Below are 14,378 nucleotides of genomic sequence, written 5' to 3' on the forward strand. Positions count from 1 at the left end.
CCTCCCTACCTCAGAACCAAGGCAAGTGTAATGGCTCCCGAGAGGACTCTCCAAGAGGGAGAGGGATTTTTGTGTTGGGATCGTGTCTTTTGCTACAAGTAAATCATCTTGAGGTGGAGAGTAAAGCCAAGCTCTGGAGCAGAACTCAATATCGTCTATAGCTTGCTCATGGAAACATTCAATGTCAGGTTGAACAGGGCTCTGAGCAACCTGATTTAGTTGGAGATGTCCCCTGCCCACGGCAGGTTGGACTAGATGACCTTTAGAGGTCCCTTCCAACCCAAACTATTCTGTGATTCTATGTCCCTTGCACAGCCCAGTATTTTAAATGATAAAATATAAAAGAGGTTGAATCTTTACAAGTAAGTCTTTATCTACAAGTGTCTACTGCTGTCTAGTTCCACAGAAGCAGCACCAGGTGAGATCTCGGGGAAACAATGGGGGAAGAAAACAGGCATAAAGATGTGCCATCCTTCCCAGAGACTCTGGGCGAAACCCGAGACAGGACCGTTTTCCTGCACCTCCAGTTTGGCCAAACTCTCTCATAACCGACATCTCCCACTTTAATACTACAAGAAGCCATCAGAATAGATGAGTGCAAAGAATTTCATTCTTAAGAAACAAATCGAGACAATTGTGTATGCGGTGATTAGCTTGTTCACACAGAAGGGTGTTCCATAAAATTTTAGAATTAGGTCAGTTTTTACTGAATTAGGGCTTGGTCCTCAGAAGTACTCCTTACGTAGCGCAACAAATAAAACGTTCGTGGTAATGACAAACTTTAGTTTCACCAGCAAACTTTTATTTTGACTATAAAGTGTGTAAAACTTTTAAAAAGAAAAAAACCCCAACTGATAACAATGAAAATATTATTTTCCATATGCAATGCATAAACATAATGAATCAAAAGAAGCAAAAACCCCCAACATTTAAATACAAGTGTGAAGTGCTTTAAAAAATAGTCTGAAAAATGCATAGAATTCCACAATGGAACGAAACTCATGTAGGAGAGAAAACATTCATATGTAAAAACCAAATAAGAATTATTACAATCAAACAAATTCAACACTGAGGGTCAATTCAATGCAGAATCTGTATAAGTGGATAGCTTAAGATTGCGACAGATTTTCTGCCTTCAAGCTGACTCGTGAGTTTTAACTTAAACCACAGAACTGAAGAATAAATCCTCAGGCCCATTGTAAGTCGGTATGGGACACGTTGGTTAATCTAAGTATTTACCAATTCCGAATCTTGTGCAAGAGCGGAAGAATTTTATCTGAAGAATGGTAGACCGTATACCAAAAAATCTCAGGAACTGAATTTTAGTATTCAAGTAAATAAAGATGTGGAAAATAAAGACAGGATTATGAATTTAAAAGAAAGGCGTATCAACTATGGTGATACAGAAAAAATAGTGCTCGTTTAAATAAATATATTTAGAAGGCACAAAGCAAAGAGATTGAGAGGTTTCACAAGCCACTGACAGCGTGTTACCCATTCTAACCAGATGCTCCTGGAATCTCGGTGAAGTCCCGAGTAAACCTTGTTCTCATCTCTTTCTGGTTCAACATTATAAAATGCTATGAGATTTTTTGAACAAAAGACTAATGAGAATCACTTTTACCCATCAGGATCTCTGCCGCCACTCCTAATTCTCGAGGTTTAACTGCACTGTGATAAATACATATTTTAGCTGCCCAATTACTTGACTTAAGCGTAGGCAAGAACCAAGAGAAAAATGTTTAACAACTGTCCTCACAATGATAACCAATTCTTCACAATCCAATCTGGTATTTTAAAATGGTGACTGCAACACCTTCCCTACTAGGCTACTAACAAGTATTAGTAACACTGCTGCCAAATACTGCACTAAGATACTTACATATATGTGTGTGTGTTATACATACATAGTTTATATTTGTGTATATATATAAGAAGTTTTCTGCTACAGCCATCAGTGGGTTCGAGCAACCAGGTACAAACTGTGAATATTTCACAAAGGCCAAAGTGTCTCTCTAGCCAAAGGACAAGTGATGGCTCTAGAGCACAAGCTGGAGCACCCCAGTGAGGCAAGAAAGCAAGGCACGGGAGGATTCTGCTAGATTTTGCTTCCCTGAATACCCTAGTTGTGATGGGAGCTTACGCAGAGCCAAACACGTATCTACAACTAAAATTTGCTCTTCCTTCAAAAAGGGAAGGTGTCAACAGATGGTACTTTCAAGGTTACTTGAAAGACAGAGAAAACAAGAAACTGAGTCCCTTAGTTTCAGAGACAACAGTGTTGGTTCCTCCCAGCAGAGCCTAGCAGTTGTGCTCCATGTACAAACACACGCTGCATTTTTGCAAATGTTTTTAAATTGCTTAGGTAATTGGGTGAAATGTGTTTGCTTGACCTGTTCATCTCTATATTCTTATTTGGCCATGTAGTTTCTGGTTCCTTTACACTTAAAATGCAGTCACTGCATCTCCTTTGCTCACGGATCACAGGTAAAGAAGAAATGTCTTTATTTTGTAGGGCATGTTACTCCCATCTGATTTCTTACGGCTTCAGTTTTATTTCCCTCCCCTCAACCCTGTTCTGTTTTGCTTGCTGTGTGTGCATTCAAAAGGGCTAGTAAAACTGTGGCAGCTTAGACAACAGATGAAGCAAGCTTGCTGAAGCCACTATGAAATTTGAAGAAAGAAAATCATGTTAGTGGTCAAATTATTACCTAGCATCCTTTAAAATGCCATTGATCTGGGAGTTCTCTTTTTTCTCCTGGGAGATTTAGGCAGCAAGAGAACAATGAAAATACCTAAAGTTACCTGTCTCACATTCAGACAGGAAAATTATCTGCATCTGATTCAGAGATTACATTAACTTCCATACATTTTATATCTATCTATATATTTTTCTTATATATATATATATGTAAGGCCAAGGTTTTTCACTTTTTTTTTTTTCCCTCCAGACTGTGGAGCCCTAAGTTTCACCAACCCACAGGAAGCACAAGCCTGACCTCAGTGTGGTCAAAAGCAACCCCCCTGCCCCGAATTCAGCCAGCCCAGGCTTGCAGCCCTGGTGCCGAACGCTCCCCAGAGCTCGCTGCGGTGGCTTTGTGCCTCTCCTTTCTCTCGTTCGCAGTCGCATCCTCCCCCTCGTGATTTGACACAGAAGGAAAGGTTGTCATTTCTGACAGAACCACATACAGAAAGTATGTAAAACATTTCTATTTCCATCCAGAATCCTATTTTGGATGTAAATGGCTACATAATAATGTAAAAAGCAATTTTCTATCCACTTAATACATTTCCATTGAACCGAACCTTAAATGCTGCAAACCAAAAATATAATGAAGGAAAGAAGCAACCAGTCGGCACGTACTGTGATTCATTCAGTGACAGCTGCGTATCATTCAGAAATGAAAGAAAATAATAAAATAAGGTATGTCATTGAAAATCCTCCAAATATATTGACTGGAGACAGAATATATTTACACTGAAACTTCAGTAAATAATTAAATGCATTCGTGTTTGTAGAACAGTAGACTCGGAGAGAAAAACTGCTAAAAGACATGCAGACTACATTCTTCTTAGCTACAAACTTATTTTGGTCTAGAATCTGTAACGTTTGTTAGCACTTAATATTTGGAAACCACATTTCCCTAAGGTATCGTGAAGCTTGAGTTTTCCCCTTAAACACCAAGCAAGGCAAGGTCACGGTTAAACTTCTTCTCCATGGCCTACACCCACCTACACGTATGCAGATGGATTTAAACATCCAACCAGTACAATCTAGTTGTAGTGGACATAACAGATTTCAAGGAAAATTTATATGACTCAGTACATCCAGAATGTAACAAAAACACGATTTAAAAAAACCCCAAACCAACTTTGTTTTGATTCCTGAGATAATTCTCATGTTCCAACATGGCATGTTAGAGCAGCGGTTCTACTGCATTGGTAAAATGCAAGGTTAGGGGGTGGCTTTACATAGTATATTTGGGGAAACAAGTTTATAAAATGCTAGTTTAGCCCGTGGGATTTTTACAAGACTTTTATGTAAACATTACAGAAAAAGAAGAAAAAAAATGAGTGTATGCTGACATGAAAAACAGTATTTCACCCTTGTGAAAAAGAAGAAGCGCCAAAATATTTTGCATGATTATCCATTAATTTAAAAAATACGCTTATTTAAAAAAGCTGTGCATATCTAACATCTGTCATAATCCACAATCATAAAACATAAAGGGAGGATGGATGATACAATCAATCCTGTTTCCATATCACAGTGCTCTTTTACTGAAACCAAAATCCAGTTTAAGACAAAAATATTGGTTCTTAAAACATTACTAAGTAGGCTGCACTGCTACTCAACCGTACGAAGTACGCTGTTGTAATTTTTATTAACTGTAGCGGACTCCCTGCTCCCCTGGAGACAAACACCATTACAGTGGACATAAATGATGCCTGAAAGCGGGATACTGCATGTTCTTCTATAAAGTGTGTATGTACAAAACACAAATAGAATCTAAGCAACACTACCTGAAAAAAACTATCCAAGAAAGGCAGTATCTCTGCAAATACTACCATGCAAAAATAAATGGATTTTTTTTTTGGGGGGGCGGGGGGGAAAGTCAGGCTCAAGAACAAAATCAGAAACACTGACTCTTGTGCCTGGTCTATGCAGCACTGGGTCATTTCTTGCGCTGCTGAGCGAGTTCAGCCTGGGCTTTATCCTTTGTACTGAACAGAAGTTTTGAACTCCACCGTGTGGACAAAAGGAGGTATGTTGCAGCCTCAGGAAAGTTTCCCTCTTACCAAGTTTATTACTTTCCTTAGGCAAACTGAGTAGTTCTGTACATAGCTATTTGAAGAAAATCCCAACACATTCTTAGTAGATGATAACGCAGCTTGCCATAAAATATAAGTCTGACCCTGAACTAGAACAAAGCTTAGAAAGCTTTTAAGAAAGGTTTAAAACATTTTGTCAAAGATATTTCAGGTCAAAGTCCTGTTGTAAGTAAACATTCCCAAATCAGAAAAATTATCTTGTGCTACTGGAAAAAATAATCCTCCGTGTTTAGTTCCTTGCAATGCGTACTGCAGCACAGACTGCTCAAAACAGATATGAAACTGATAAAGCAAATTGCAAAACAGATTAACATCACTCTGCCCTCCCCGGCCCCCTTCCCAAAAACTAAGACAACATCAGCCTGAAACTGCAAAGAAATTTCAGGGGCCAAACCTGAAAACCATGCAGAAGCATGTTTCCAGCTACATTCTGCTTTCAATTCTAAAAATATAGAGTAGGAGCAAACCAGCGTGAAGTAAAGTTAAGCTGGGATTAACTCTGTTCTACCCCAGTGAAGAACGCGGGGTAGTTCTTTAAAAGGTATTGAGATAGCCCATATAACAAAATACCCGTTTTCTCATGTGAGAAAATTAGCGTCAGCTTTTAGCAAAATAAAAAATAATGCAACAAGATAGTTACCAAAGCTACCTGCAAATAAATTCAAAGTGTTCAAATTCATTTTAAAAAGACCTTTAGATTTGAGCCTATAAAAAGAAAAAGGCATCTGTAGGAAACGTAGATGAAAAAATAAAACTTCTTCAAATATAAAAAGTGTTCTGCTTTCTGATAAGTTCAAGTAAATTAACATACAGCAATTGCATCCGGCAAATAACAGATGCTTGGTTTCAGCTAGCTAAAAGCCCCAAAATATACACATACCATTAATGCGGCGCAATAGTCTTACGAACAGCCTTCCAGGACGGGGGCTGCTTGGAAACCTCTCAGTCACGCGGATACTCTTTACAAGACAGCACCCTTTTTGATATTATCACAGAAAATCAGGTTTAAAATTAACTTAGGAAGTAAAAAAATATTTAGATTTTTACATATATTGGAATTACTAAAGAAGTAAAAAGAAATCAATGAAAAAAATGTTCATGCAAGATACCTGACCAGCAGTTCATTTGACTGAATGGAAAACAGTATGCGGGGCCTGGTCCTCCGGTGGTGTATGTACACCGATACATACATTGGTGCAAGGCCCCTGGCTTTACTCGCTGGGCCGGCAGACCTGTGGCCCAGACAGCAGCAGGTGCCTCGGGACAGACAAGCGCTCGGTTTCAAGCCGCCTCGCCAGTTCCCAGCGTTGGCACAGCTACGGCGCTCCGAGGACCAGATCTGGAAAGGCGGTCAATACCACAGCGCAAACCAAGACGTGCTCCATGGCACAGGAGGTCTGGAACGGGAGCAGCACGTTTTGACCTAAGCACAGGCGGGACCACTTGTTCCAAATGCACCTTCACCCCAGCGGGACGGGCGCCACCGCCCGCAGAGCAGAGGACACGCTGGCCTGGAGAAGGGGCAGTGACTGCCTCCGAGGGACAGCGGGGGATGAGCAGAAAGGGAGGCCTGAGGACTGTGATTCACCTGCGGGCTTTGACCCATCCATCCCTATCCTCACGAGGGACAGGCAAAGCACCCTGACCCCCCCAAAGGGTCGCCAGCTGCAGAGCATATTACAGCTCGCAGATTCCCTTCAGGGGGTGGTTTCATGGTACGCCACAGGTTTCTGCCATCCTCCTTCCTGCTGCCCTCTCCTGTTCCAGGTGTTTACTCTCAGCCTTCAATCTCTGTGTTTACATAAACATCGCTCTGGTGCCAAGCACCTTGTTCCCTCCAAACGCCTAACCGATTAGCACATTAAGTGGCACTCTGAGGTTGCTCTTAGGGTGTGCTTTCTCTCTCAGAAAGCGTGGCTAAGGCTTGCCTGTGCTCCCCAGCTACCCGGGTTAACTCTGTTACCTCTTGCTCCGGTCTGGGTACAAGTGGTAGGAACTCTATTCAGAACAAATGCCGATGTGTTTTGTTTTTTTAAAAGACTCCCACCATTCATTCCTTATTGTTTTTAAGGAAAAACCAGAAGTCAGCCAGATTAGTCTCACAACAGCCTCCCTGGAACCAGCACTTCCAATTTGGGAACGCTTCCCTGGCGGCTCAGTACTGCTCAAGCACGGAGATCACCTAAACCGCTTACCAGCCTGAAATGGGAGCGAACAACTGGCTTCCTAATGGTGGGGCAAGAGCCCTCACTGCTGCTTTTGTACTATGGGTTTATTTTGAGGTTGTGGTGTATAGCTGTCCACGTTCTCTCAATAGCACCTTCACTTTCCATTGCACTGTAGCAAATTCCTTAGGACTAATCTAGGATCACTTCTTTTTCTAATAATCAGGAGTGAAACTTCACCCACCCTCCTCCCTCCTTTTCAGAATCAGCCTCTGTATGACTGATTTTCTTCATCTTTTCTTTTGCTCAACCCTTTGAGCTCTATAGGATTTACACTTTGTTCTGTTTTGTTCTTCATTGACAATGTCTGGTCCTGAAGCATTTACTCAATGCCTGCAAAATGCATGCAGTCATGCTCTCTGTAGTACACCTTTCCAAGGAGGCTTTCGTAATTTTTCCGAATTTCTCTTGAGCTCAACTTTTTGCAGCCAGTTATTAGGACCTGTGAGTTTTACGTTCTACTGTTTCCACGTTCTTCTCAAGTTTATTTCGGCACACAATTATTGCAGGAGGAAGAGGAAAACTGTGCCATCCGTAAGATTATAGAGGTTTGCGAAGTTCCTTCTTTGACTGTCTCACTGTGTACCCACCACCTCTGCTCTAAAGCAAGAGGCTGTCTTTGCTGTAAGCAGACATAACGGCAGAGTAGCTTGGCTACAGGCAGTGGTACTACACCTACTAAGTCCACGTTAACGGTTAGAAGATGTGCCAGTTCTCGGCTAGGAACACCACCACCAGCCCCTAAGGGTTTAATATCTGGAGTATACGTAACCATGACTAAACAAATATGCAAGCCCTCAGTTGGGACAACATCCAGTCAGGAGAGACGCTCCTCGGGGCTACACCTGGCGAATTTCCAGTCAGTCTGAAGCTAAATGTTGGATGGGGTTAGAGAGACCATAAACGCATCTTCGTTTCCTTCTTCAACATCTAGGAAGTGACTGAAACGGTGGGTAGCGTTCGCGGTGCACGACAGGGACCCAGTTCAGAAGGTGTGCCGGAGCCTCCTCGATGTGAATGTTTAGTCTAAACGGAGTTCCCAGCGCTCCAGCTCAGGTCCTGCATTCGCCATGAGGGGGTACGCTTTAAAACTTCAGAACTGCATTTTCTCCACTTAAATTTCACCACCAGCAAGAAAAATAAAGCCAGCTTACATACTGAGGCATACATACTGTCTCAAGTTATAATAAAATATCTTTTGTTTGAAGAAAGAAGCTTATGAAAATTATTTGGGCCTATTTTCTCCTCTAAGCAAAATAAATATGAGAAACATAACACATGGAATGCACTCTGGAAAATATATGTCATCATTTCATAATTCGACACTGCAAATAACATAGAAAAAGGCTCAATTCTGTGCCTTATAAATAATCTATATACCATGCAGTGTCGAGGGGAAAAAAAATGCACCAAGTATTTCAAAGATTAAATTAACTTATTGAGAGGAGTGAAAAGTGACTGTGAACCCAAGTGTCTATGGGAGAGGGTTTTTATTTCCCGCTGGTGCGTGACCGAGCCTGTGATACGTGGTAATAGCAATCTGCCGGATTGCATCTTCCGTTGGGTCCAGGTGGCCCCTGCGGTCCGGGTGAGCCTGGCGTTCCCGGTGGGCCCGGCAGGCCAGTAGCTGGTAAAACAAAGCTAGAATTAGCAGAGTCCTCGCCAGAGCGCGTGCAGTGCCCCGTGTTTCATCACTGACAGTCAGCTGCACGCCAGCTCATCCGCGAGAAGGCAGGTGGGTCTGACCTCATTCTACGACCAAGCTTGGGAGGAAAGGCATGGGTGTAAAACCGGTGTGAAAACCAGGAGAAAGGCCTGTTAGTTCATAAATAACAATAGCAGAAATAAATCTGGAGACTTGTACCTGCAGGGCCGGGTGGTCCAGGGTTACCGGGCAGTCCAATTCCAGGCTCGCCTCTTTCCCCTTTCTGTCCTCTATAACCTACACAGAATAAAGATATGAAAATAAGAGCGTCCTCTCATTATAAACAGTGATCTTCCATATATCTTGTTGACAGGAAATTATCAAGACAAATGTAATTGGGAAAACACATGCTCACTTCTTTTTCTGAGACGGGTATTTTTTTCTGAGAGCGCTCTTATGTTTATAAGTTCCTTCTGGAACATATGAGCATTTCTAGCAGTAACTGTTGCATCCTCTCCCAGAGGACTCTCGCTATGTTCACTAGCCAGACCTTTCTCTGAGATTTTAAGTTACCTTCCTGACGTTCCTCTAATAAAGAACCAAATGTGTATTCTGCTCCAGTGTTACCTGTTCGATGAAGTGATGTAAAGCACCAACCCAAAGGCCATCTGGAGTCTGACCAGCCCTTCTCTGATAGCCCACAAACTGAGCGAGACTTCGCCCTCTCCGCTCTACATAAATCTTTATGTCTTCACTTTTTAGACTGTTAACTGGTAGTTGCATGCTTAGATATTTCCCTGTATGCAAGAGAAGACCCACTCCCCCTCCAGTGTTACACAGCTGCCCTCACATGGAGTGAGGCGTCCTTAGAGCTTATGCAGATTTCGGGTTCTAGCAGGCAAGGCCTACTTTGACCCAAGTGGCTGCATATTGTTAACAAGGTGTGACTACTAATTATACTTTGAGTATTTGTGTCCATTTTCTTCACAGGCCACAGCTTTGTATTTATCTAAATAGCTTCCCTCTTCTCGGGTGCTGCAACTCATGTCCAATGCCTGTTTCTTTTTCCTTGAACTGTTTGTAAAAAGTTTTATCAGTTGGAAACACTGGCTGCTTTAGAGCAGAGGATTCGTGGCTATCGGTAAAACATTTTGCTTAATATTTCAAGTTAAGAATCCATCTACAAATGTACCTTTTCTTTTTAGACCATGTAGGACAGGGGATGAAGGCATTTTTAAAGGAACAAGTGTGATACCTGCCACAACCCCTTACTTTAAAAAGGATTATAAGGAAACCCTCTTCCCTCCCCAACACCTCAGACATTGGCATGTAAGGTGACAGATGTTGAAGATTAATTTGCCAACTTCTGGTCACATTTGGAATTAAATTTGTTCTGCTTCAGGGACCAGTATATTTCCAGTGTCGCGTATGCCATACAATAAACTTCCTCTCGTGAAGAGCTGTAACTTAGTTTGAATTAAAAGAGAAGAGTCACGGCTGATCAGTCAACATAGTGATATCAATCCACCTGATGTCTCATGAAGATTAATGGGCACTGGCAGATGGATGGCAAAGGTTGTCTTGTCAGTGTACTGCAGTCTGTGGCAACACTGGTACTTTACAGGACAATCCAGAAGGAAACTATTGTCAGTGCTGTGGGTACCAATTCAGGGTTGTTACGACAGACACAATGCAGTAGGAATGGTACACAGAGTATTCAAGCTTTCTATTAAACACAAGCTCATTATGCACCTCGGTAGAAAGTCTATTATCCATTGCAATCATTCTAGGTTTCAAAACAGAGCATCAATTATCTTTCTCTTCTCTCAGCACCCCAACAAGGAAATTACGGTGAGGCAAAATCATTAGAAAATGCATGCAGAGTGACATGCATAACGTAACAAAAGGAAATCAACTGCTTAAAAGCTCACAGAGAAACAAACAATATTAATCATGCATTCTGGTCACTGAGTTGTGTTAAGCAGAATTGTACAAGGCATATACGCACACAAGCTATAAAGACTCAGAAAAGGGAATATGCAGGTGTTGTATTCAACTGTGAATTCTGATTTTGCTCTTTAATGACCATAGTAGTATTTGTAACTACATCAAGTTGGTTTGCTCTGAAAATCTTGTGTAACGCATAGTAGTTGCTACTGTTTGAGAAGCTCAATCATACAACCACAGGATCTATTACATTTCCTATTTATTATATATCTCTCTGTTTCTTAATTTACAATAGATAGTTACAGTACATTTCTCACTACAAATCCAGTTAATTGTAATTTTACAAAGCAGCGCTGCCACTAATCATTTGTTTTGCATTTCTTTAGTTTATGGGGAAAAGAGAGAAATCACATTTACGATGTATCACATTTACAAGCTCCATGATAACCATTACTGTAGGTATCTGAGACATCATAATTGAAAAGGGACTGAGATACACTAAAGGATTCTGTAAACATCACTGGAATTCAAGACAATAAGGAAAAAAAAACAACCCACAATAGGACAAAGAGCAGCCTGCCAATGCAAATATACGATCCAGGGTAGTGTAAACCACTACTGGCTGGATCTGAATACACATGCAAAGCTGGAGTTTGTAATGATAACCATTACTGTAGGTATCTGAGACATCATAATTGAAAAGGGACTGAGATACACTAAAAGGATTCTGTAACATCACTGGAATTCAAGACAATAAGGAAAAAAAAACAACCCACAATAGGACAAAGAGCAGCCTGCCAATGCAAATATACGATCCAGGGTAGTGTAAACCACTACTGGCTGTATCTGAATACACATGCAAAGGTGTAGTTTGTACACAGTGGCAGGTAAGTTCTGTTGACACTGAAGTTTAATAAAAAACTCCTACATATCTTTTCTAAAAATAAGGCTTTATTTAACAGGGTGTAAGCATATTAATAAACAGGGCTATATGTAAACAGTCTGAACAAGGTAATTTGTAATTCTGGCAGGAAAATATTTGATTTTTAATGAGGTATATTTTGCTCAGAAGTAGGGCCATGATTACACTTCTAGAGGATAATATCACCTTCTCTCTGAGCTTAAAGTGACAAACTCATACACAGTCAAAGGAAAATATTACCATATACGTAAATCAGATTTTGATTTATTGTTTTTAACATAAAGGCACATATAAGATGCTGTCTATTTTTACTGGTAGAATTACAATTCCAGTAAGAGGTGCCTGCTTAATTCAAAAGGCGACTGCTTTAGCAAAGCCTTTCACTCGGGTTCCAGAAGTTTTGCTGGGATTTCTGCAACCCAAAAGTTGTGGTATGTAAACATGTACCCAACGTGGGTAGTACGGTAAACACGTGGTAGCAGTATGTAGCAAGTATGTGTTCAACCGGATAAGCTTTCTTCTGCTCATAGATGAGTGGTGACGGCTAAAATACAGCTCTCGGTTTGGTGCTCTCCACAAACATCACAGTCAGAAGCATCGCTACCACAACACCCTTAGCTCTACTTGGAAATGACACAAGTTCACCTCTATGAACTTGGAAGTAAAAGGTTCTCTCATTTAAACAGCTCCAAAAGGTATTCCACCTATATCATGGAGACCCTCTTCTAGCCGCATGGATAATGCAGCATCTGGAACTAGCATGTCAAGTATCTAGAGAAATCTGTGGTTCTTTAACACAAATACGAGGCAAACACATTACCATGACAAGGAACAATGAGACTGAAGTATCCACTGTGTTTTACTGTGCAAATACTCTGCGTTCTTAAAAACAAACAACTGCAAAGCAACAGGAAGGGTGCTGAGAGCAAGCCCTCTCATGAAGCCTCCAGTGTATATTCTGAATTCCTTCTGTGTCCTATAGCCCTCTCAGCTGAGAGGTAGTAACTGAGTTTCAGATCAAAGTAAAACAGGTTAACTTCACCCTCCACAGCAAAGAACAGTTTACAGGAGGTAATGCTTGAAACCAGTGCAGCTATTTTGGAAGAGTGACCGTGTCTGGACAACATCCACTACAATGGGTTCCTGATGTCAGCCAAGGTTTCTAGCTGCTCCCACCATGCAAATTAATAGTAAGAGAGAGAAATTTTACAACAGAAATCAGCAATAAAGATAAGGAGTTTTGACTGTTCATCACATGGTATTTTTCTTCCCTGAGCTGTGATGCCTGATTCCTCCAGGCTACCATGAGTTACGAGAACCTATAAAAAACTCTTAATTTGATAGAAATAGTGGAGTTTAACTACGATGAAACCTTCTTTTCTCTATTGAGAAAAAGTCAATAGTCATATTAACATAAAGGATAATACGCATCTCTGGATTGCAAAATTATCCCAAGGTGAATTTGGTCTAATGGACCAAAATTCACTTTCTATTATAGTTTTAAAAATCCAATTAAGTCAGTGGAATTAATTGAGCTAGATCCGCTAACACATGACAATCTGACTGACTTTGCAAATGGATGACATTGCGATAGCTTGTCAAGAAAGTCTTGAAATAAACCTCCTGTTTCTCTACGAGACATTAGCATCCTTTAAAATGCATACAGAGTAAACAAGTTCCTCTGCTCCCCCTTAAGCAGATGCTATACATTTCACTGGTAACACTGCCTCACAGTATCAGCTTGCTGATGCATATGTCAGGTTATTTTTTTTAAATGAAGATAGATATATATATATAAAAACCAAAAATCTTCCAATCACTATTATATGAAGTGTGTTTACATACCAATTGCATATTTCATAATTTATGTTGCAGTTCTTTCTTGTTTTTTGTTTGCATGCTATATTTTTACTGAGGTCACCATATAAAATCAAAATTATTTGTACCTGAACCACTGGGAAGTACCTGAGGTACACTATGAACAAACTTGCTGAAGGCCAGCAGGTAACAATTCTGGACTTCATTAGAAATGAATGACTCTATGCCCAAGAGTCTAGCAATTCCTTCAATACACTTTTTGAACGCCATGTCTACACTTCCAAAAGTTAGTATCTATGTTTTCTGCCTCTGGGACTAACCCCTACCTATTGGTTTGCCGTGCAGAAGGAGGCTCTGGTGGAATCTGGCCGGGTCAGGCCAGCTCAGTTCCTGGGGGAACTGGCACCATACTCGAGGCGTACAGAGGGACCCCAGCAAAGCCGTAAGTCAAGCACCTCCTTGGGCACACGGTAACTCCCGCCCGTCCCGCCGGCTGGCTCTAGCAGGCTCTCTGCTCAGCACGCAGCATCGCAAACTGCTCTGGAGGTGTTTGTAGAGGTCCTGTTAATTGCTCTCCAACAGTATCTACTTCTTTTCACTGGCTCTATGGGACAAGTGACTGTTTCATTCCGCCAGCCCAAATGTAAATTACTATACACAGCAAAACCTTGGAGTTGGCAATCTGAGCTACAACCAAGTGAAAATTATAATAAGGAATATCTGGCAGTCAATACCAAATATCCTCTCCAATGCATATTATGACTTGGGCATACGTGCACACAGCATGCTACCTTGATGATCTGAGCCACATATGCACGTAACATGCTTCTCGAAGAAGTCTTGTCTGCTGTGTCTTTTATGGCTGAAAATAAACTGGAATACGGAAGGATACTTTTCAATCTGCTGAGAGATTTGAATTTCTTTTTACTGTTGGCACAAAACAAAAACATGCACAGGCACAACTGGGAAAGGCATGAAGGGTATTTGT

The 14,378-nt window shown here is 41.1% G+C and overlaps 2 protein-coding genes across 2 annotated transcripts in view; one reads left to right on the forward strand and one right to left on the reverse strand.

Annotated features, from left to right (window-relative positions):
• The window catches only part of COL9A1 (collagen type IX alpha 1 chain), an 88,393-nt gene extending 86,940 nt beyond the window's left edge, over window positions 1-1,453 (forward strand). Inside the window, exon 39 of the mRNA XM_009275787.1 lies at window positions 1,441-1,453. The gene's annotated coding sequence lies outside the window, so the exon portion shown is untranslated. The remainder of the gene's footprint in view (window positions 1-1,440) is intronic.
• A 7,095-nt stretch (window positions 1,454-8,548) lies between these two features.
• Window positions 8,549-14,378, reverse strand: part of COL19A1 (collagen type XIX alpha 1 chain) — a 204,223-nt gene continuing 198,393 nt past the window's right edge. The window contains exons 49-50 of the mRNA XM_019471129.1: window positions 8,923-9,000; window positions 8,549-8,685 (exon numbers count right to left, since the gene is read on the reverse strand). Coding sequence (XP_019326674.1) covers window positions 8,549-8,685; window positions 8,923-9,000 — 215 coding nt within the window. The remainder of the gene's footprint in view (window positions 8,686-8,922; window positions 9,001-14,378) is intronic.

Source organism: Aptenodytes forsteri, unplaced genomic scaffold, assembly GCF_000699145.1.
Source record: "Aptenodytes forsteri isolate BGI_AS27 unplaced genomic scaffold, ASM69914v1 Scaffold256, whole genome shotgun sequence".
NCBI classification, from domain to species: domain Eukaryota; kingdom Metazoa; phylum Chordata; class Aves; order Sphenisciformes; family Spheniscidae; genus Aptenodytes; species Aptenodytes forsteri.